The 23312-nt window shown below is 41.1% G+C and overlaps 1 protein-coding gene and 1 long non-coding RNA gene across 7 annotated transcripts in view; one reads left to right on the top strand and one right to left on the bottom strand.

The window, feature by feature from the left end:
* Positions 1-603: 603 nt before the first annotated feature.
* On the bottom strand, positions 604-22560 carry bag6l (BCL2 associated athanogene 6, like). Of its 6 annotated transcripts, XM_080296297.1 has the most exons (25): positions 22343-22553; positions 22036-22226; positions 21816-21933; positions 21153-21376; positions 19375-19419; positions 19150-19272; positions 17866-18044; positions 16164-16293; positions 15756-15944; positions 14267-14483; positions 13783-13845; positions 11922-12217; positions 11629-11707; positions 10754-11052; positions 10399-10648; positions 10149-10318; positions 9747-9800; positions 9549-9651; positions 9084-9208; positions 8855-8989; positions 8504-8566; positions 6337-6522; positions 3123-3230; positions 2780-2926; positions 604-1712 (listed from the first exon to the last, which is right to left on the bottom strand). In XM_080296297.1, exons 2-25 carry the CDS (start codon positions 22114-22116, stop codon positions 1614-1616), a joined length of 3483 nt encoding a protein of 1160 aa, XP_080152423.1. In that variant the 5' UTR covers positions 22117-22226; positions 22343-22553; the 3' UTR covers positions 604-1613. The 6 variants fall into 6 exon arrangements, 4 of the variants coding, with proteins under 4 accessions (XP_080152423.1, XP_080152424.1, XP_080152425.1 ...); XR_013904664.1 differs by having other exon boundaries at positions 6337-6586; positions 22036-22560; XR_013904665.1 differs by having other exon boundaries at positions 6337-6551; positions 22036-22560.
* LOC145423609 (uncharacterized) overlaps positions 19622-23312 on the top strand; it is a 183136-nt gene continuing 179445 nt past the window's right edge. The window contains exon 1 of the long non-coding RNA XR_013904666.1: positions 19622-20984. This is a non-coding gene — a long non-coding RNA (uncharacterized LOC145423609). The remainder of the gene's footprint in view (positions 20985-23312) is intronic.

The raw sequence follows: 23312 nt of genomic DNA, 5'->3' as shown, positions 1-23312 counted from the left end.
AATATTAACAGAGGGTGGAAAAATGATCAAGAATCAATGTCTGATTCTAAATTTAACACAATTTCTATTATTGTTTGCCATCTGGATTGTGCTGCGAGTGCCATACTAAGTCCAATTCAGTTGTATTTTTCACAGCTTCAAATCACAACAACAGTAAAGTAATTTTACAAATTAAAATCCTACAATACAGAGAAAACTAAACGATCAGATGACCCCTTTTATGTCTTTAAAACATTCCTACAATTTTAACTAGTTGGTGTGTGTTACTTCATTGATGGACAAAGCTGGGTGCATAGATGGATGCTACGTCCTCTAATGATACTGCCTGGGGGCAGTCTGGAACAATTAACCTCTGTGTGAAGAGGACCTCCCATTTCCATGAACACATTGAGTCTATTAGATAGATATGATTCAAACCACTGCAGCACAGTGCCTCTACAGCATGCTCTAATCGCTGTGATGAAATATTATGGTCAACAGCATCGAACACGACACTCTGGTCTAGCAGGACAAACACAGATGGGTCCACTGTCAGAGACCACAAGCAGAAAGACATTTGAAGCCAATCATCCAGATGGATAAATACTAAAAATTGACAAACACTGATTTAAAAGTGGATTTATGATCATGATGTTATCAAGCAGGTAGTAACAGTTCAGTTTGACAAAGCTGACAAATATCACCGATGGGGCTGTATCCTGTATTACTCAACAAGAGTCAATTACACGTAATGCTCTAAAATACCCCAAAATTTAAAATGTGCAAGTCTGTGATTCACTGAAATCAATAAGATGTGAAAATAATATAAAGCGGATATCATGGAAACACTAACGACAATCACGACTTTATATGGTAAAGTGCAACTGACAAAGCTCTATGCTACTATGTATTTATAACACAGTACTGCTCAGTATTACAGTGTATCAGGACTGCTGCTGTTTGACAGCAGAGTAGTTTAAGAAGATCATTTTTTAGCATAGATTAGTGCTCACCTATGTTTTTTTCACCATCACTGTTTACTATAACAATAAATACACTTTATCTCATAAAATATTTTTGTCCTTAACAACACTAGAACACTTTTCCTCCTAATATTAAGCACGCTGGCTTATAATTCGGACATTTTTTTACACTGTCAGATTACACGTTCACTCTCATTGTGCATCTGTGTCACAGATTAATGAAACTTTATTCTCTGAACATTCTGACTCTGTTCTTTCCTAGCAGTGACACCACCACTAACTAATATACAGTAATATACTAATAATATCTCAAACTTTGGTATGACTGCCCACTGATTAGAAACTGCATACCATATCCTGACATTAAGCTAGATCCTGTAGATCTGTTTGCTTCTGCACTGATGTCAGGTCCTTCTGTCAGGTCCTTCTCAGAGGTGTTGGAGGTGGGGTGTTTTAGCAAGAGTCTGCAGACTTTCCCATTCTAACCAAACTACAGCGGCGTGCGTCTCCATGACACAGAAGAGAGGAGGAAGTGAAGTCAGCAGCTGTCTTCCTTGCTTATGCCACATTACATGTATCAGGGTCTCACGCTGCAGGGTAGGTTTCATCGCCCCATCCTGCTCCTCTGTGGCACAAGCTGTTTGACTGGCATTAGGAGTCTTCTACAGAGAAAGCTCGATGTGTGTTGGGGAATCTCTGGCCGGTAAAGTCTGGATCGTCTCTCACTCGTTGTGTGATGTCACACTTTACCTGGCAGGAGGATACAGACAGAAACAGCAGCTCGCACACAAACCTAACTCAGAACAGTGAAGTACAAGATCTGTATTCCAGGGCTGCTGGTACTGCCACGGAGTTCGTATCTCTTTTGGAACTTACCCATTTATAAAAAACAATACTGGTAGATAAAGTTGGGTTCTCTCACTCTTTCCTTTGAATGGGGTAATGGACCTCCTCACTCTTCTGAAGGTCATTTACAGAAAACCACTAAAAGTGGGAGCCTGGGTTTTCTGTTTTTTATTTTGATGTTTTTTATTTGGCTGTTAATAAAGCTAAAGCTAATACATCCTGATGATGACGTTGTTTCCTCATACATCTGCCGGTGACAACTTCATTTTTAGAAACTCTCTGAAGACCCTAAATTAAATGCAAAATACTCTCTGAGAAACATTTCTGTTCACTTCACAATAACAACCTACCATCTTTTCAAGCCAAGATCATTTTGTATGGGAATGTCCTTGAAAAGTCAAACTTTGTATGATCTCTTATTGGCGCAACAAACTTCTAAACATTTAGTATCCAAGTTTTCACTACACTAGTTACAGCAAATTATCTTAGTAAAGCCAGTCCAATGAACTGAGATGAGCTTTGGGAGGAGGGCCTGGCCATTTACCCTATTCATTTCCAAACAGTATAGTACAGCCATTCATCTGCACTGTTATTTGGCGTTGATGAAACCGGATCACTCCTGTCCCATGGAAGACCAGCTCTGACAGAATGGAAATCGGCATCACCTCCCTGTTTTAAAAGGTGGCTTAGTGAGATGCTGCTAAACTTGAATGGATTTTGGTGTAGTAAAGGGAGATGTCCCCACCTTTCAAGAGGCTTGGAAACCTTTCTTGAATTGCTGGATGGGACCTTAACCTTTGTTTAATATTTGCTTGTTTGTACAGGGCTTACTTTAGTGTAGTGTATGATACACTGCAAAACAGGATATGTCAACAATCAATACTCAATTTTGGATGAATAACAATAAACAGGAGTAATTAAGTAATCAAGGGATCTCACATCATACTACATCATTTGCAGCAGCTGATTACCTGTTTGGCGTAAGCGTCCTGTATCTCTGGGCTCTCCAGCTCTACCTGCAGGCTGTTTGGGGAAGAGACAGGCAGGACTCCCACAGCACGAGCAGCTCGACTAACTGCGTCCGACAGGGACAGGTGCGGTCCTTCACACTGGCTCGTCTAAGGGTAGAAACACTAACGTCATCCTTCTCTGCCCAACAGCCTTTTTCATTATCAAAAAACCTGCAGTTCTACCTTCATATGCAGGTGAGAGAATGCAGTCTTTTTGTTAGAGCTAAGGCTGACAACAGTGAGGAAGGGATCTGTGACACAATCAGACTTTTCTGTTCAGTGAGTTTGGAACAGCAGTTCTCACCTTCCTTCTCTTAGCAGGCATCCCATGCAGGTACGCATCAGACAGCGGGGGCTGGGCTTTGATCTTCCTCTGGGACAGCATGTCACGTCTGATGATAGGAACCCATTCCTGACCAATGTATTATTGCACAACTGTAAGTGATGGTCACTTTGCTCATGTATGTAGCTAAAAATCTGTGTAAAAGAAAATCACAGATTTGTAGAGGGCTTTGCCCTCCAACAACGTTTCCCTGGATGTCAGAATACACACAACTGCTTATCTACATTTCCTAACAATAACAAGCTGCCACAGATGCCTTCATGAAGACCATGCTGGAGAAAACAAATGCTAAGGCAAATAAATTCTGTAACTATGGTGACTGTCACTCATTTTTTAAACAGAGTGGTTTCATTAAAATAAATTAGCTTACCATCCATGTTTAAACTTCAGGGGACTGAGAATGGATCGCTTTTTCCTGCTCTGATTCTTACTATTAGACAAAGCTTCAGTGCAACGTACAATAGAGAATAGTTCAGGATATTAAACATTAAACAGCACTGGCATTACTGGCAGCTGCCCAACTACACAAGATACCCAGAAAATAAGGTTTTGGGGGGGGGGGGGGGGTGTTAATCTGTGGGCTACTCAGAGACAATAGCCATGAGCCTTTCAAAGAAGTCCAGAGAAGGGGACCACAATTTATAAAATTTCTTTTTTTTTATCCACAAACTGTCTACTTTTTTCTAAATCCATACAGGACATTATATCTTTTACCAACTGCCGCGCGAGGGGGGAGAAGATTCTTTCTATTTGTTCTGGGCCGCACCAAAAACAGCACAGAGCGGATCTAGTTTAATTTGATGCCGCAGGACTTCACACATAGTTTGGAAAACAGAGTTCCAGTGAAGGACAGGACCAGTACACATGAAGTAATGCACCAGGAGCACCCCTACACCTTCTACAGGTCAATATACCAACTTAGCCCTGGACCAGTGTGTGCTTATTGTGCACTTGGCCAAGGACAGAATCCCACAGTTTATGTGTGATATGAAAGTTAAGATTTGTTCCATTTAGATTGGATAGCAGCTACTGAAGAACATTGAACATTTGAAATTCAATTTTACAGAACTGATATTGCGCTCCTAGAGGCTGGTTTGACCATTAAAGAATTGTCTACAGGACTGTCTGGAGGTTTTGGGAGAATTGTGCTGTCATAGTGTCAGACCTGTAAAAACTGAGCAGTGGCAATGCCAAAGCAAATGACAAGCAAATTGTCCATTTACATATAAGTTTGCAAAAGAGTTTAGACCAGGGGTAGGCAACCTTTCTGATGACGAGTGCCATCTAAAATTTCCTCAGAGGTCAGTGTGCCATATTAGCAATAAATTGAATAACGCTCTATATGAACAGTTACACACTATATAGAGCCACTTTATAGGATTATATTTGTTCGTAGATGTTGGCAGCTGTCAGCGAATAGTTTTCAGCTATATTGAAACAAAAAAAGACTTTTTATCCATAACAGCAAATGAACTGAACAACAGAAAATACAAATGCTATTTATGGTCTCCTCACAACAATGATAAGAAAAATAAACTGGGCCAATATGGCATGTTTGTTAATACAGGGCTACACATGTTAATGTGATCTCTGGTCTCCCACTCAGAGACACAGGTCTCCCAGTGTCCAGCATTCAGACGGCTACCTGAGAGAAAATCTGCTCACACAGATATGTAGAGCCAAATACTGTCAATAAGGCCTCTGCAATGTTCTGAAGACAGTTAACCTTGTCAGGTAGTGACGTCCAGCAGGTGAAAATGCAGCTCCATGAACACGCACAGCTGTGGATTCCAGCTGCGTTCGTAGTTCTGCAAACTTTGACCCCCACAGACTCGAGCTTTTCATTTCAATCAGCTGCATTTCGATGTCGCATTAACTGGCATTAACTCAGCCATTTAATGTGAGACAAATCCAGCTGCTCATTAAAGCTTCTGGTTTGATCAGAAAAGAAAACATTGGTCCAAACACCTGAAAGTCCCGAGAACGCACTGTGTCTTGAGTCTACGGATGTATCCGAGTATTTCCGCGGTGCTGATGCTGCGCTGAGCGGACGGATCCTGAAGCTTTTGAAGTGTCGGAATGTGAAAATTTCAACATTGCTTGGAAAAAAAAACGCCAGCTAGCAGCGTCCCTCTGACCGGGAGGTAAAGTGATTTTTAGCAAATTGCAAGTTGAATCTGGTAGTTGGGTTTTTAGCTAAGATACCGTCATTAAGAAGAGGCACAACTAATGTGTCTATGCGAGCTGATCTGCGATGTGCACCGCTGGCCCAGCCATTTATTTTTTTATGCACCTTCTCAAATTAATTCACTGTGTGTCGTGCCCAGGGCTGGACTGGGACAAAAAAAACAGCCCAGGCATTTTGACTAGAGACCGGCCCCCCAGGTATTAAAGCCATAAAGCCTTTGAATGAAAACAAACACAGAGGTGTCAAGGTGATGTACACTGTCTTAGATTAGATTGGATTAAATGAAATTTTATTAATCCCTCGGGTGGGTTCCTCTGGGAAATTCGGTAAATAAATACATTTAAAAAACTTGTTGGTATATTTATGATTTCTATACATTTTACATCAGAAAAAAACTGGTTGTAAGATTCAGATAATTATTTATTTTAAAAACTAGAAATTTTAAATGAGAATAAGAAAGTACGTCTTTGTGCCCCCTCTCCCTGTTAATGCCCTACCTGCCCCCTGGCAACACTTTGCTAGACCCGCCCCTGCACTGTTACCAGCTGTCAGCTACATAGAAAAGGATCCTGGTGTTATTTGCCAAGATGGTAGTGTCGCCAAGACAGCATACACCTGATATTTGCAGCCCAATAGTAGTATTGGAAATCAGGAAGTGCTAAGCCTCCCACCAGCCTGCGTCTTTGAAGAAGAGCTTTCCTCAATTCTGAATGTTTACCATTCGAAATGAATGAAGTGATTAAGGAATCCAGAGATTTAAAAAAGGATTTGGGAATCATGATGGGAAGGCATTGAAATACATATAGAAATTTTGGAATAGCATCATCTTTACAGAGTTAATCCTGCCCATTAAGGACAAAGATAAGTCTTATAAGTCTTATTAGATAAGACTGTGGTCCCATTTCTGAGGTTTGTTAATGACCTGTGCAGGAATAGCATAAGCATAAACTGTAAAAAAACAAAAACAGAACAAAACCTCATCCTTACAGGTGGAACAGCTGCTGCCCATGGCTCCATTTCAGGAGCCACTTCGTCGTGTCCTGCTCGGGGCCCCGAGGAGCACTGAGATGAACCATCCACAGATAAACCAGGTGCAGGTGCTTCTCCCTCTCCAGTGGAAACCATGGCCTCCTCTGCTGTAGTGGCTGCAGCTGGAGACGAACTGTCCTCCATCTGACCGAGAGGTGAAGTGAGCACTAGGACTGCAACGATTCGTCGACATAATCGATGACGTCAACTACAAAAATGTGTGAACGCGGAATTTTATTTTCGACGCGTCATATACTGATACCTCGTAAATGTGATTTGGTAACTGCAATACACTCCAGGAAGCTATGGGGCAGTATCGCCTATATCGTCTGCCAAGACTGTGCTCAATACTAACGAAGAAGAACTCAGCGCGAACGGCAACATGGAAACTGAGATTTGAAAGCATTAACGAGAAAACAAACAAAGTTAAGTGCAGACTGTGGACAGCTTCCATCCACGACAGCACTACTGCAGCGCATGAGCATTGAAAACGCGGCACCCTGGAGCTGTGACGTCGACTCTGTTTAGAAAGTTCAGTTAGTGCATCGCGCTGACACCGTGTTTAAGTTCATGTTTGCACTGTTTCTGTGAGCTTACCTGTGGGAAACTTCTTAGGATGACGCTTGCTAGGCAAACACCATTTCAGTTTTGTTAGCTAATGAGTGAAAATGCCAATCAAAAAGGAGTAGCTACACGGTCTCCTGTTTTTTGATTATGATTAGTAACAGTCTTTGCCCATGAAAACTCAGGTGTATGGATGAGTTTGTCCTGTTAAGAGGCTCATGCACCTCTGAATGGCTGAAGACAGACAGAGAGCATCTTTAGCGAGGTTACCAGCAGCTGGGAACATCATCTCAAAGATGAGCGCAAGGCTCACTCCAGAGCACGTCCCACTGCAATCATCTGTAAATGTTGGAAACTTGTTATTCTGGACTGAAAAAAAAGGAATATTTTTGACTTCATTTGAAGCTTTATTTGAACTTGTGGACAGAAGCCATTTTAGTTTCGTTTGCACATCATGTTTTTGTTTACATACTACTCTCCCTTTATTTTGTATCACTTATATTTAATTCATTTTTTTTTTTTTATATTTTTTAATTTGGTTTTTATTCTGATGGTCCTGCTGAGTAATGTTAAAAATACATTTGATTATTTTCACATTCACATGTTTCCAGGGTCATTATTATAATTTGTTGCGGGACGAGACAACAGGGTGATATTCACAGGTGAGCAGACTTGAGCAGGTGAGGTATTGAAGCCTAGAATAGGAGGTTTGCCCACAGGAAGCAGCAATAAGAGTTACTGAGTTAAATGCTGACTAATTGGCTAATCGAATAAAAATTGGCAGATTAGTCGACCACCAAAATAATCTGTAGTTGCAGCCGTAGTGAGCACATGAGCCTTTCATGTGGACCATTGGACTGAAGTACATTTGTAAGATACAAACTGCACTGCATATGGCTAGAGTGCCTAGCCCCAACAGAGAGAAAGCATAACGGCTGATTTAAACACTAATAAAAAATATTATACTAATTCAGATTAAAATACAAGATCATTTTTCAGTTACTTATACAGACTCTAATTTTGACAGTTTCACAAGTACAAAATGTCACGTACTCCACCTGAATCTTTGTTATATTTTATGACTGAACTCATATAATGTCCAGCTAACTGAAATAAAAAGAAGTGTGCCCATCTTGGTGTAGTGGAAGTAATGGCAATTTGACAGTAATGGGAACCCTTTCATTTTCTGTCATTTTTATTACAGAAAAAAACATCTAAAATTATAAATAGGGTGATATTCTACATTTCTATTCTTGTCATGTGCAAAGTCAAACCAAGCCTAAAACTAATGACCAGTTTGTGTATCAGAGCCTGATTTTTTCTTTCTACTGTCATTAGTTGCTGCTGTTACAGTTACACCATCTTTAGAATGCAAATCAATAACCATACGGTTATCTTAGAGACCTACATCCTCAGGAGAAAGAGATGGGCTTACAGGCTGATGGGTACATACTGACTGAAGTCAGAACGTGCTGAAAGAGCAAGATACATCAAACGGATCCACTAAGAAGCAGTCAGACTCGCTGAAGTTAGAAAAGAACAAAAATAAGTAAAAACTCACCTCCACACTTGCACGCTCTGATGGCTGCTCCACCTCAGTCTCCGTCCTCTGGTTCAACTCCTCCTGAAATAACATTTCAGGAAATGTAACTAAATCTGACTCTAATGACTCAAATGACAGATTTGAACGTAGTTAAGTCTGCTGTTGGAACAGGGTCGTATTGTAGACACAGTCAAATTGGAATACATTCAAATTTATGTTTGATCATGACCCTTACTTTTTCAGCTATGTTGGGACCTGACTGTGTCTGTATTACTTGCGTTGGCAAAACATATCTACATAGATAATGTGGTTTTAGTAGCAGCCTGATTAGGGACAAAAAATCTGTTCTACACTGTTTCTGTTAATTACCTGTAAATGGATAACGTAGTGTTGGATTTGGTCCTCAGTAACTGGGTTATGCTCCAGAATGATGTGCAGCCTCATAGACATCATGTTGGTCAGCCAGTTGACCAGACTGGGATTGACGTCTGCAGACATCCTCCTCTGCACAAACACAGAAATACACAGTAATAGGCAGCTGCCAATCTGTGCCATCAGCAAAGCACATGATGATGCGTTACTGAAGATGTATACAAACAATGTGTTGGTTGATAACAGCAGTCAGAGATCTGTGTTCTCCTCCCAGGCAATACAGGTTTAGAGCCAGACACTCAAACAGGCTGTGAGTACACAGCAACAGCAGGCGGGGGCCAAACATGTGATCTGCGATGTGAAAAAAACAACAAACCCAAATATAAAACCATCAGTGCAGGATTCTGGCTACACAAAATACTAAGATAAGAAAATACTGTCGTGAACCGATGCCCCTCTTTGGAGGTGATATATTTGAGCAACTAGATCAAACATCAAAGGTTGAAATAAAACTGAAGTTATTCCATAATCCACAACAAATTGACCCCCAGCTTTAAGCCATTAACACACTCAATGCCACATATAGCATGCCTGAAAAGGGTTTTAGCTCAAACCTTCCATGTTCCATGTAAGCAGTTCTTAATGCCCTCTTTTCCCAACCGTTTCCTTCTTGCAATCAAAGTGAACTTACCGTGGCAGCGAAGGATATGTGTGGCCATTTGCGTGAACTGCTGTCTGAAGAAAGACAGGTTGGTCTGAATTATGTCCACTCCCTCGCGCACTGTCACTGTGGCCTAGATGCAATACACAGCGCTCACTTATGTGCACATGTCACAGGAAATTAAGAGTCCATGTTACTATGTTTGTGTGTGAAAGACATTGTCCTTACAAAGCTCTCAGCTATGTAATCCTCAAGTCCATTGATGAGGTCCTCAGCTGCTGCCTGGAGGGAGAATAATGTTACATTTTTCCATTCGATTTTAATTTTATGGTATTACCTTTGTTAATGTGGAATTTGTATTAAAACATTTTGAAAACTACTTTCTTGCTTATTACTAGCCACTGCTATTTTTTATAATATATTTTACATAGATTGAGCACAGTGGATCTTTCATGAGTGATAATTAGGGTTGCGACTAAAGATTCTTTCAGTTACACTGATTAAAATACAAGCTGTGTGAAATGCACATGAGATCATGATTTAAGTTTTCCCTGTATAGGAGAGGAACAGCAGCACTGTCCCAATAAGGACGGCACTGATGCCATTACATTAACTCTACATAGTACTCACAGCTATGTTGGCATCAGTGGGTTCTTGCTCCTGGAGATAGTGTTCAGTGAAGAAGTCTGTGAGCTGAGGCCGGATGCGTCTCAGAGGCTGGGCGTTCCCATGAAGCAACAGCACCATATCCACCACAGAGAAACTCTGACACACCAGGGAGAGCAGGTCCCCAAAGAACCCTACCATGAGATAACAACCATGGTGATTAGTGTGAACTGCAAGAACTTGTTAGGCACAATATCTTCATTCAAGGACTCACCCACGGCATCCCCAGAGCCAGGAGCAAACAGGTTATTGGTCTGGGACAGCCTCTGGATGAACTGGGCAATGCTTTCTCCATTGCCCTGCTGTGCCCCAAAAGAGCTCATCATGGTGGACAGCACTCCCTGCATAATGCCAGAGAATAAATCTGGGCTCAGAGAGTCTCCGGCTGGGCTGCTGCCGGTCTGAGAGGGAGCAGGACCAATGGACTGATGAAGAAGTGAGGCCCTGGGGCCAGGGGCAGGTGGCTGTGCGGAAACAACACCTGTTGCTCATTGACTGGTACAAACAGTCTTTATATTAAGGTTCAGAAATGTTTAATTCAGGTTTTCTGTCATTTTATCTGAACTCACTGGTGCCAAGTCTGACATGCTCTGGAAGAAGCCAGGAACCCCTGGTAATGTCACAGTGATGGATGGAGCCAATCCAGAGGCAGGACCACCCAACCCTGCTGCTCCCAGTAGAGATCCCAAGAGCTGAGCCATGTTTCCCTCTGGGCTGGTCTCTGCTGGCTGACCGACTGAGGTAGTACTTGTGGTGCGGGTGGATGTCTGTCCAGATGTATTAGCTGAGGGAAAGGGGGGAGAAGCAGTGCTGGAAACAAACATGGAAGAGGCAGACAGGGAGGACTGAGAGTTCGCTGAAGGATCACCTAGAGAGTTAAAAAAACATGAAAAAAGAATATTACATTTTTGAGGCCAATACTGATAAAAGTCAATATTAATATTATGTTTATTGCTCTCCTAACTAGTCTTCATACCATTTGTTGTAGAGACACCGTTTATATGCCCTTTATATGTCCTCCTACTTTTTTTTTTACTGGTTTTTCCAAGGGTGTGAAGCCAGGTCTCCGATTCAGTTATTCTGGCCTCCAGAGGTGTAAACAGGCTACATTTATTACAAGTATTGTTTTTAATAAAGGATGCTCAGGATTAATAAACCATCTGACAAAGTGCAGGAAGGACAGCTGAAGACGCCATGCTGCTAGTCAGTCAGCTATACGCTAAGGTAACCTAGTGAATCTCTAAAGTCACAGTGAATGAATACTGTGGAAATAACTAGCAGGTGAATTGAGTAAGACTGTGCTTTGGATAAAGCATGTGATGATTACACTTTTAATATAAGACATTATCCATAAGCTTTTAATTTAACTGGCTACACAGATGAGCTACACAAAAACACCACTCTGCATTGTAACAGGAACAGGAAGTGACATAATGACACTGACCTGGCTGCTCCAGCATCAGAAGCTGTCCAACCAGACCACTGATCATCTGGGTGAGAGAGGAGGGACCCAGTGCCGTGCCCTGTTTACAAAAAGGCGAAGTGTGCAGAGCCATACCAGTGAATATACGTTTACTGCACAACAGTTATTCTACATAATTCAGTGCGTTGTAAGATGTATCGGAAGGTTGTAAAATTAGCTGACAGTCGATAATCAAATCATTTGTGTGTCACTTTTTAAGTAGATTATGTTTGTGATGTTCAACCTGTATCTCCTCACACTCTGTGGTGGGTTACCTGTCCTGGCTGCTGGCCACCTGTAGCCCTCAGGTTGATGGTATTTCCCACAGGCTGGGTGATGTGGGTGGACAAGGATGGCCTGGTGATGACTACCCTACCCTGTACAGGGGTGTTGGGGAGCAGCGGTGAAGCAGCTGTCTGTGCACTGGGTGTTGAGTCAGAGCCAGAAATCATGTGCACTGGGTGGGCTGCTGAGGGTGCAGCAGCCATGGCAGTGGGTTGGTGAGAAAACTGGTGCACAATTGCCTGCATGAACTCAGGAGGTAATTCTGTGAAGTGGGCAGGTGTTGTGCCTGAGAACAGGGAGAGGACTAAACTTAATTGAGTGAGTGCACTTGAAGTCCACATGGCCCAAGGTGTTAAAAGGGGGGGGGGGGGGGGGGGGCATCTATACTAGAGATGGCACGATACCACTTTTTTATGTCCGATACCGATATCATAAATTTGGATATCTGCCGATACCGATATGAATCCGATATAGTGTGTTTTAATCAATAAAAGTGTTTTTTAATACCTTGCTGCTTTTTGTATAAGTTCATACTCAAGTTACAAAAAAACCCCCACTAAAGCTATTCTGTTATACCTGTATGCAAAACATACACTGCACCCAAAATATTTCATAGTTCAGCGAAACTGATCAATCTAACAAACTTAAACTTGCTCCATCCTCCTTATTCTGGTATTTTAAAGAGTAAGCAGCCTAACTAATAGGGCTCTAAAACTCCCAGCAAAAAAAAATAAAAAAAAATAAAAAAAATAGGGAACCACCCCTCACGCTCCACCTCATGATGCTTAATCGACGTAATCAACTTTAATTTGATGCAGTGTGAAAAAAAATGCACAGAAATAAATTATTTTTCAAGAAATATTAAATAGATTCAACATCTTTCTTCAACAGAACTGCAGACTGCACAGATGGAAGAAGTACTATAGCTTACTAGGGTATATTAGACTTAACAGTTACTATATACAGTAATGGACTTCTATACATTTTACATCATATTAAAACTTTGGGTGTAAGAGTCAGATAATTATTTATTAAAAGCTAGACATTTTAAATGAGAATAAGAAAGAAAAGTATGTCTTTGTGCCCCCTTTTCCCTGTTAATGCCCTATCGGCCCCCCTGGCTAAACTTTGCTAGATCCGCCCCTGCACAGTTACCAGCGTCAGCTACGTAGAAAAAGATCCTCGAGTAGAAAGTGATATTAAATAAATTCTAACGACAGTTTAAGCTTAAACCAGCTGCTGTTGTTCAGCAGCTGGTTTCATCTTTCTGGCGCGAAGTGGGCCAAAAACAAACAAGAGAGACTCGCGACAGAAAAGCCGATCAGCTGATCATTGATCAGTTTCACGATTGAAGTAGCAGCCGGAGAGGGAGGGAGCGAGAAGAGGCAGTCGCTCCATATATGGTTGTTAAGCTTAACGCAGGAATGCTTCACAAACATTCAGAGATGAACTGACACACTTGCTTTACTTCTCTCTTGGATAACTTTGTCGGAGATGAAATGCCGGTTTGGTAGCGAGGCTCCAAATACTCAACCAGACCGCCAACAGGTCTCGCACGCCACAGCCGCTCTATGACGTGATGCACACTGCTCCGACGTGCTACGGTTATGAGCCGAGTTACGCCATGTCGCAAGTTTTGTGAGGTGCTGTTTTGATATTTAATGGATCGGATTAAATTTTTTTATTTCTCTCCGATATCTGATCCAGTCATTTAGGTCAGTATCGGAGCGATACCGATACGTAATATCGGATCGGTCCATCTCTAATCTATACTGCACTGTTTAAGCAACAACTCACTCAATGAAATCAACATTCATTTGCCAAGAAAATAATTGTTGATGTTTCACTCACCAGGTTGTTGAGAAGCTGCGGCATTTGGTTGTCCTGGTATCTGAGACCCTGCAGCCGATTCACCTATTCAACAACATCACAACTCTTTCAGCTTCACAGCAGGGGAACTGATACTCATCAAAAATAACCACAGAGTACGCAGTAGCTGTTTCAAATGTAATGTGCACACACTCATTTCAGCTAATGAAAGCAGCCATTAGAAGATCAATAGATCAACCCTGTAGTGAGACATGACAGATTTCTAAATGATCCACAATAATAAAATTGTGACCCATCTGAAAATAACGTTTGCAGATTACTGTAATTGTTTGATTTAATTAGATAAGACCTATTTATCCAAATAAACAAATGAATACAGTAAACAACCACAGAAAGAGTTCAACCTCTGTTTTAGAGCAGTGTCATGTATAAAATACTGGCATCAGACGAGTCGCAGAACTTCATGTGTACAGTCAGTTCTATGAAGGAACTGGAGCACACGTACCATCAATGTTCATCTGCATCATGACTACAGGCTCCATCGTCTGATGTGTGATCCGGATCACCCTAGGTCCTCCTCGATTGGTCCCATTTGCCTGAAGAGGCAGAGTCTGGCCTGTAGCCTGCTGATCTGATTGGTCAGTGCCCTGAAAGGTTTGTTGCTGTCCATCAGTTGCTTGTCTACCATTAGACGTCATGGTTACTGTTGTCCCTAAATGCATCTGGAGGGAAAATTTATTTCATGGTCTGTGACAAAGGTAGGGTAAGAATTTACAAGTGACACTGCCTGAGGCCCTCTGATATATTCCTTCTCCTTCGTAAACAAATGTTGACATTTGCATTTTCAGGTCCAAACACTGCTTAATCGCGCAAATCTGCACACTATTAGTTTACATTGCAATAATCTAATGCATTAAAGTTACTAATCAATCAATGATTTTGTTGCTTCCTGTGCTGTGCAAGTAATAGGTAATTTTTTATGAGTAATGAAACCAACCACTGAGAGGTACCAGATAACACAGCGCTGACACTAAGGAAATATAAGCAAAGTTGCACCTCCCTCATATTATCCTGAAAAATAATGTAACACTTTCATTATATCATGTCCAAATATTATGTCTACCCTTTAGGTTTAAAAAGGAGTCCCTAGTATTAACACGTAGACGTTACTTAAAATCTATTTTTTAAGGACACTATTTCACTGTTTCTACACTTTATATAAGAACTCAACCTCAAAAATCAGACAGTGCATGGTGACAGTAACCCTCATTCTAAAGTTCTGGATATTATTATATAATAATATATATACACATACATTTCTTGTAGTTGCTCACCAGGATTGCACAAATCTCAGGAGGGGTTTTAGCCCACTCATCTATACAGGAGCTCTCTAAATTGTTTATATTTCTATAGGACAGAGGTCTGGAGACTGGACAGGCACTCCATGATCTTAATATATAACTTTTGTGTTTTTTCTGGATTGGTTGATATTTATACTTACAATGAAACTGCCATAATAATATTTGTATATAATTTTGTAAAGGTCTTTAAAGAACTAAAAATAATAGACCTTTAAACATTAATGCCTGCTTTTTCTTGTGTATGCAGGGATGTGGGGTGAATGTGCCTGAGACTATGTTACACATTTTATTTTGGTTTCTGTAACGTTTTGCTTTTTAAGCTGCTGAGGGACTGCATATGCAAATTAGCTCTAAGCAAACTCTTATAAAATGCTTATATTGTACATGGTCCCTTTTCAATCCTAATCAATTAAATTAAATTAAATGTGCCTTAATTGTATGCACCTACTGAAAATCTAATTCCACTGTACACCTTTACAATGGCAGATAAAGATATTATACTCGGTACAATTCAAACACCATCCATTGCTTGGATGTTATAATTGTTCCACTTGTAAAGTTACGGTTATTACACTATATCCTAACACAATAGTTCTTCACAGTAGCCAAAATATCAGTGTGGTGTGAACCTACTGGCAGACTAGCCTGAAGCAGAACTGGGTGGTTGTAGTGAGCCAAGGGGCCAACCGCATACAGGTGACGTGGAGGAGAGGTTCCCAGGTTACAGCGTAGGTCACCAAGGACAACCAGTGTGATCCCTAAGAGACGAAGAGCATCTCCAACCAGGTTAAGAATGCGCTGATCTTCCTCTCTTTCCCGGGTCTGTGAAAAGAGTTATAAAATTATGATTAATGCTTAAACTAAAAAGCACTGACATGACAGTATCTACTTATCTGCAGAGAAACTCTTGGTTTCCCTTATTGAAGTCACTTCCATCAGTGCATTTCTTAGCAAGAGCTCCTGTCACAAAGTTTTGAGATGTATTCTTCCTAAGTACACTAGAGTGAATATTTTGCTATGGCCACTACACGTTCATCTTACATTGTTGTTGTAGTCTGCTGAGGTGGCAGCTCCGAGGATTGAGTGGGTTCTCTCTATGAAGGGACGTAATCGCTCCTCCACCCTCCTGACCTCAGAGAGAACCTCCACAAACTCAGCGGGACTAGGGTGGCTGAGGACAAACAATGGGAAAGAAGAGTCAGCACTACAATAAACACTGGCATTTTTGACATGTGTTATAGGCCAGTTTGGATCCATTGAAATCTGTTGTGCTTTTAGAAAGTGATTTGGGGGAAAAACAACATTTGCACAGCATAAAGAAGCTAGGACATACAAAATGATATATAACATGATGATCTTTGAGAGTCTGCACTAAGGCGCACCGGATTATAAGGCGAAACAAAACAGTCAGATAAGTCAAACTTTACTCAACTCATTCTTCTTCCTTCCTCCACTTCCGTACCATCGATTCATTAATGTTGAATTCTCTCGTAGATGCTCTATGTATGTTGTTACAGTATATTAATGACTAACCTCAGTTGTTCTCCTGACTGAAGTTTGGTCCGTTTACAGCACCCTGCCATGCAATTGCATTTGTCTCTAACCATCAGGAACGCTCACGTTAACTTTTATAAGTGGAAAAGTGTTAGTGTTCGTCCTCCAGCTTCACTGTTTATGTTATGCTAACATTGCTGTGTCGCTAGCAATCACGTAGCACATCATTATATACCAGCTAGCCCAACTTCAGTAACCCTACAAACGTCACTGCTGTTTAGTTTCCTGTCTTCATTTATGTTGGAAGTGATAGCAGAGCTGTACGTTTGAATTTTCTCAGAAATCTCTCAGTCAGAACATGCTATGTCATGCTTAGGTAACTAGCGAAACTAGCGAGCTAACTTCCTGCTAACTTCTAACTCTGTTAAATCTAATAAATTCTGTTTTCATGGATGCCTGGATGTTAAACATCATAGTTACACCTGGTAAAGCAGCAACGCTGATCATTTTATTAAAGATGAAAGAATTTAGACCGTTTTTAACTCTCAGTGATGCTGCAGTGTTCGTTTGAGTTTAGGACCCAGATTACTCCGCGACGCTCCTGACTACAACAGCCGTAAAGCTCCAACAATCCATCGAGCGGTGCGGCTTCGTAGCTCACCAAAGTCGTACTAAAACATTTTTTGACAGATTTTTGAGCGCTGTGTACCACATAAACTCAGTTAGAGGTCAGTAACCACAGCCACTGTCGATTTTTGAGAAGATTAAAGGATTTTTAGTGTGCCTTATAGTGCGGAAAATACGATAATTTTATGTCACTACTTGGTATATTCAGGATTGACGGTGGCTTGAATGACTGCCTTGGAGTTGACCACCAGCGTTGAGGTCCTGCCCACTGAGTTCTCAATGAAGAATATTTATGTCTGGCGTATCAATGAGCAGCTGGTGCTTTAGCCCTTCTAATGCCTTTTAGAGATGTGCTCACGTACTGACTTATGCGCCTACTCAGCTGATGATGATGCCTGTGGAGAGCCAGGTAACTAGTTGCTAATTTGAGACTGTTGTATGGCTGTGATAAAGTCCTTATAGTAGTGATCACAGAGGATGAACGATTCTGTGAGAAAACACTGGAGTACTCAATCTGTCTAGGAAGTTACAAGTAGCAGCAGTAGCTAGAAACTGTTTAGCACATGACACAGCAAACTGTATAAACCGTATGATCAGATACCAGTTATTCATTTTGACTCACTTGGGCCCAGTGATAGCTGGTCTCTCAGTTTGGGTTGAAGCTGATGCTGCTGGGGGTGAGCTGGTAAGCACTACTTGTGGTGCTTCAGGCCTTCTTATAGATGAGGACAATGGTGTTGGGGACAAAGAAGACGGAAGCATCCCTGCTTCTGAATGGGCGCTGCTGGCACTGGGCACTCCCTACAACACAAAACATGTCACTGTTCCCACAAGCATTTCAGTAGTTTTTTGTTTAAAGATGTATTCAGGCAATCCTATGAAAACTTTCAGCATCTAAATTTACATATTGTCTACTCAACAGAACAAGTTAGTGAAAAGTGACTGCACGCACATCCTGGTACTGAACCTGGGCTATTACTATAGTACTGTCGCTGAAGAGAGAAGTTGTAGTATTTTTGATTCAAAAGAATCCTTGGAGAGTACGGCCAAGTCAATGCCATATTTTGTCAGCTTTCTTTTGTCCATATACAATCTGCCCACTGAATTTCATTAAGTTTATTCTTTGTTTAATCTCGTTTACAGACACAGTTGCCTCATCTCTCAGTTTACAGGTCGACAGGTTTTGAAACATGTTCTGAAGAGTGAAGCCAATGAAGGGCCTTAAACCTGCATTCTATTCAATGGCCAGCAGGGTCCAACTTGTCTGCAAAAAGACTTCCAGTTGTATATGAGTGCATAGGAACAAAACACTGGCTCCCTTGTTTTGTCACCTCAGTAAACACATTAATGATGACTTCATATTTTCAGTCACTAGCTTCAGGACAGACAGAATTAAACTTAAAGTTAATTTTGTTACTCTCAGTTTATATTCGATTCAGAAAAGAACTTAAATGGGTTGCTTATTGGCTAATGATTTGTCAGAGGTCAAATACAGTGTTCAGTCATCAGGTCTGGTTTCATACCAGCAAGATAGTGATGGCTGCAATCCTTAAATCAGTGAGTAATAGGTGCTTACTAACATGCTTGGTAAGACCTATGATTACTTTAGTACTGAAAAGTTTTTCCTTCCTCATTTTTGTATTATATTATCCATTTTCAGACTAGAAATAAAAAAGAACTCTAAACAGAAGCCATAACACACAATTGATTCTCTGACTCCTCTGATAACAGTGTTACAGTATACTTCCTGTTTGCATCACCCAAAGTATGCTGAGAGCTGTTGTGGCAAAAATCTATTCATAAAAAACAAAGGGACAGAACAGTACCAAAACTAATTTATGACACTAAGAAATACTGTGAGAGTGCAAATAAAAACCCACAGTACATATGAAAACAGTCCATGTACCTCCAAACTGTGGATTAGAGAGTGAGCGTCTCTAAGCAGGTTCTCAGCGAGCTGCAGCCTCACCCTGGGTTCACTCTCAACTGACCGGTCCAAGTTGATTTGCACATCCATTGAGCCATTGCTCTAAAGATGCACAAACATATATTAGATTTACAGGACGAGTGAGGTAGAAGGGGTTTCCAAAAAAAAGAATAAAGAAATGATTGGTGAATAATGACACTTTACCCCCGAACCAGTGCTGACCCTGGCTTCACCATCTCCAGTCAGCATCTGCTGAACTGACATCTGCAAAACAAAACAAAAAACCACAAAAAGCTCCTTACATGGATTTTTGTTAAATTTAGGCCGTAGGTACATCATAACCGCAAATCCCTCTGAAACCCTGCAATGTAACCTGTGTCGTAATCTGAAGTGTATTTCTTTAGAAATGTAACTGTACACAATAGTACACGTTAGAGCTGGGCGATATGAGATTTTTTCATATCACGATATGTTTTTTTCATTTCAGGCGATAATGATATCTATCACGATATAAGCCAAATAACTATATTTGTAAGATTTAAATGTGCCGTTGCTCACAAGTAAAATGTGAAATAATCAGCAGCTTGTTTTTAAATATTCATTTCCCATAATAAGTTCAACAGGGTAGATGTACTTAAGGAACATGAGACTTTTTCAGATAAATAAAGGCAAATATTGCAAACTACACAAAAGGCAGCCGCTAAAGCGTTTAAGTTTCAAAATAGAACAAACGAAACAGACTAAATTGTCAATTCCACTTAGAAACAAAATATTAATTCTAAAAATAAATCTTAGTTTGTTTTACAGAAGAATAGACAAAACTGACTAACTTTTGTCAATATCAAATAAACTGAGAACTAAAAGGAAATTCTCAATCTCTCCTTGTTGTATAGCTGAGCTTTTCAAACAGTTTTAACAGTTACTTTAGTCTGACAAAAGCCGAATGACGAATTAGCGCTTCCAGTCAGAGACTGAGGCTACGTCCACACGTACACGGGTATTTTTGAAAACGGAGATTTTCCGTTTTCGTTTTAAAAAATAATCCCGTCCACACATAAAGGCAGAAATGAAGGAAAACGCTGCTATGAACATGCCAAAGCAGCAGGTGGAGCTAGATTCCTAACCGTGCAGAAATGTTGGCCAATCAGAAGTCTAGAAGCCTCGGTGGGAAAAAGTAAACAAAGCTGGGGCATAGAAGCAGAACCGAGTCGTATGTGTGGAGGGACAGTAACTGTGTGTATATGTAAGCATTTAAACACTGCAGAGAGTAGAATTAACAGTAACAGTATTGTAGAAATTCATTTCACCGAAACAATAACGTGGCGCACAGTGTGACGCATGCACCAGTTTATTGTATTTCCAGACTTGCTTTCGGCACAATTTACAGTGCACGCTACTCTGTTTTTTGTCAGACTTGAAATAGCCGAAATACCTTCACACTACGGAGCTTCTATGGCTCTTCCGTTCGACAATCTCTTCGACATTGGTACCATCATCTGTTTTCTCTTCGGTCACGCTCGGTTGATTTTTCTAGTCGGCACACTCATTTCCTCCATTATGCGCTGGCTGCTTCCCAAACAAACACACGTGCGGCTTGGCACTTGTGCTGTACGTAACAAGTCACGCGACGTGACGCTGCGGCTGTGATTGGTTCGGCTCTGCGCTACTGAATTTGGATTGGCTGACCTTTTTTTTAATTTTTTTTTTAGAGGACAAGAGCGGCGAGGTCTATCGCGATAGCTTAATTTCTCTATCGAGTAAAAGTTATATCGCGATACATATCGTTATCGTTCTATCGCCCAGCTCTAGTACACGTATTAAAATATTTAACACATAATGCACCATGCACAAGCATGAATACTGGCAACAGCACCTTGGTAGGGTCTACACATATTTACCACAAGAGTGTAAGTAAGCCTTTACCGTTCCCCTCAGAAGAAAATGAACAGGGTTCTTTGTCTGCACGCAGGCCTTGACCCCACCTGTATCTGCTGTGAGTCCATCATGTTGACAGGTAGGTTGAAGCTCCCCAGCATCACATAGCTGTTGCCATTGCGGTCATGTGGGGCACCCTGGGAGGAGGCATGGCTGCTGCTACTGCTTCCACCCTCTGCCCCATCAGTAGAAACACCTGCACCCCCAAAGGACAATACAGTGGCCTGAGGCGGGGCACGCTCCACCAGATGGATGACCTTACCATCTACATCTAAAGGAAAACAAAGCGATGGACATCATTAGATGCTCCAAAATATTTATGGGTTACTGTTTGGCAATTTTTGTTGAAAAAGATAATAAGTGTATGAGTGGGGGAAAAACAAACAAACAAACAAACAAAAACCCACACAAATCAGACAACAGTAGCCAAAAAATTTAAATAAGGATTTACTTTTAGATTGAGTGCTTGAGCAAATGCAAAAACTGAGTGAGAGGGGCTGTTATTGTGTGTGTATATGGATCATATCAAACACTGAAATACATTTCTTGCAAGCAGCAGTGAATTTTGTTCGCTCAAAATGCAACACTTGTACTTGCATTGTGCGCTCAGAATAATGGCACAAAAATAACGCCATAATCAGACACGTGTTCAAAGATCATCCTAACTGTGCATGTTTGGATACACAGGTCACATGGTGTCATTTGCTCACTGTATTCAGTCAGCGTTCTGTCATCCTGTAGCACTCTGCCCTGGTAGATAAGTCTCTGCTTGTCAACCGGGATCTCCACCGAGGACGCTATGTGCTCCTTGAACTGCTTCACTGTCAACTGGAGAAAATACAAACACACAAGATATAAGCACCCACCAATCAGTTACCAGTAAGGGTGAGGATGTCTAACTAGATCAGCATTTTAAACAGAGACTATTACCTCGCCTCTGACTTTGTAAATCCTGCTCTGTGAGTCCAGAGTCTTCACTGTGACTTGAATCATTCCGCTGGACTCAGTCATACTTAATGTTCTAAATAGAGCGTTGGCCAGTTTATGTGCTCTTCTGTATTTGTAATTCTCGCGACTGTGGGGAATGGAGGACGACTCAAGCTTGAGGAAACACGCTGCATCTACGGCATGAGATTAGTCAAAATAACAGATATGGTGAAAGCAACTTGCAACAGACAACCCATTCCCTATTGTTGTTAATTTAGTTAGCTAGCTAACGTTAAGTAACCCCTATTACCGAGAAGGTAACAGTGCTAACTAGCTTTTCCCCTGGAAGCGACGTTGCACGAGTTCGGTTGAAAAACGTCAGTCAGCTAATCGACACAAAAACGTGGGGCTTGGCTTTGGTTTGTTTTTGGAATGGCTGTCTACAATATTAGCCAATGCAGGCTGAGCCGTTAGCTAAATAAACCCCCAAACGTCGTAATGGAAGCATGGTCACATGACCTCGATGACGTAAGATGTTGACGCGACTGCGTCTGAGCGCTTTTACAGGCAGAGGTACAATATAAACATACTGACTGAGAAGTGGCCGGTGTTCCAGCTTAAGTGGTTAGCTTCGTTTATGATTCCACCCTCCGTATTATATGTGTTGCATCCGCAGATTTGCCATTTTCATGGTCGTCTCTGTCTGTGAGGAGTGCGGTCTGACGAGATAAAGACCTCGGCAAAAAGGTCTCTATCTCGTGAAAGTGCAGACATGTGTCAATGTTATGTTCGGACAACAATGAAATTATTTTAATAAAATCAAATCAAAAAGCTTTGTTTTTTTAAACACTCGGTTTCACTGTCATAACTTCACTGCAGCCTGACAGCCCGACAAACGCACAGACCGGTTGTACCACATACTTCATCTTGCGATAGACCGCTATTGGTAGACTGTCGGGCGAATGCTTAGGGACCCCAAAGAGCAATTAACTTTTCAGATATTTTTAATTATTTGTTTTTCTTCTTCTTTTTTGCATGCGTGAATGATGATTTATATATTATCAAAGGTATAAAGGTGTACAGAAACACAGTATTATGTAAACAAAGTACTGTTGTTGTAGTGATTTGTACTATAGGCTCTAAGCTCGTGTCTCCAGCGGTGCAGTCTACAATGTTAAGAAAACCCCTGTCTGAATATCATTTTCATACAACTGGTTTAATGTAGTTTATAATAACAAAGTAGCTAGCTAGTTACTAGATTTTTCTCATTTAACTGGTAG

Source organism: Astatotilapia calliptera, chromosome 22, assembly GCF_964374335.1.
Source record: "Astatotilapia calliptera chromosome 22, fAstCal68.1, whole genome shotgun sequence".
NCBI lineage: Eukaryota > Metazoa > Chordata > Actinopteri > Cichliformes > Cichlidae > Astatotilapia > Astatotilapia calliptera.
Note: the sequence above shows the minus strand (reverse complement) of the source record. Positions and strands in the feature narration are given on the sequence as shown.

Excerpts from the sequence above, each read along its gene's own strand:
- bag6l (XM_080296297.1), bottom strand. The coding sequence starts at position 22,116 with ATGACTGAGTCCAGCGGAATGATTCAAGTCACAGTGAAGACTCTGGAC. Across the intron at positions 18,045-19,149 it reads CTCTAATCCACAGTTTGGAG|GGAGTGCCCAGTGCCAGCAG; the intron begins GTACATGGACTG and ends TTTGTGTTGTAG. Across the intron at positions 3,231-6,336 it reads GGGCAGCAGCTGTTCCACCT|GAATGGGTTCCTATCATCAG; the intron begins GTAAGGATGAGG and ends TACATTGGTCAG.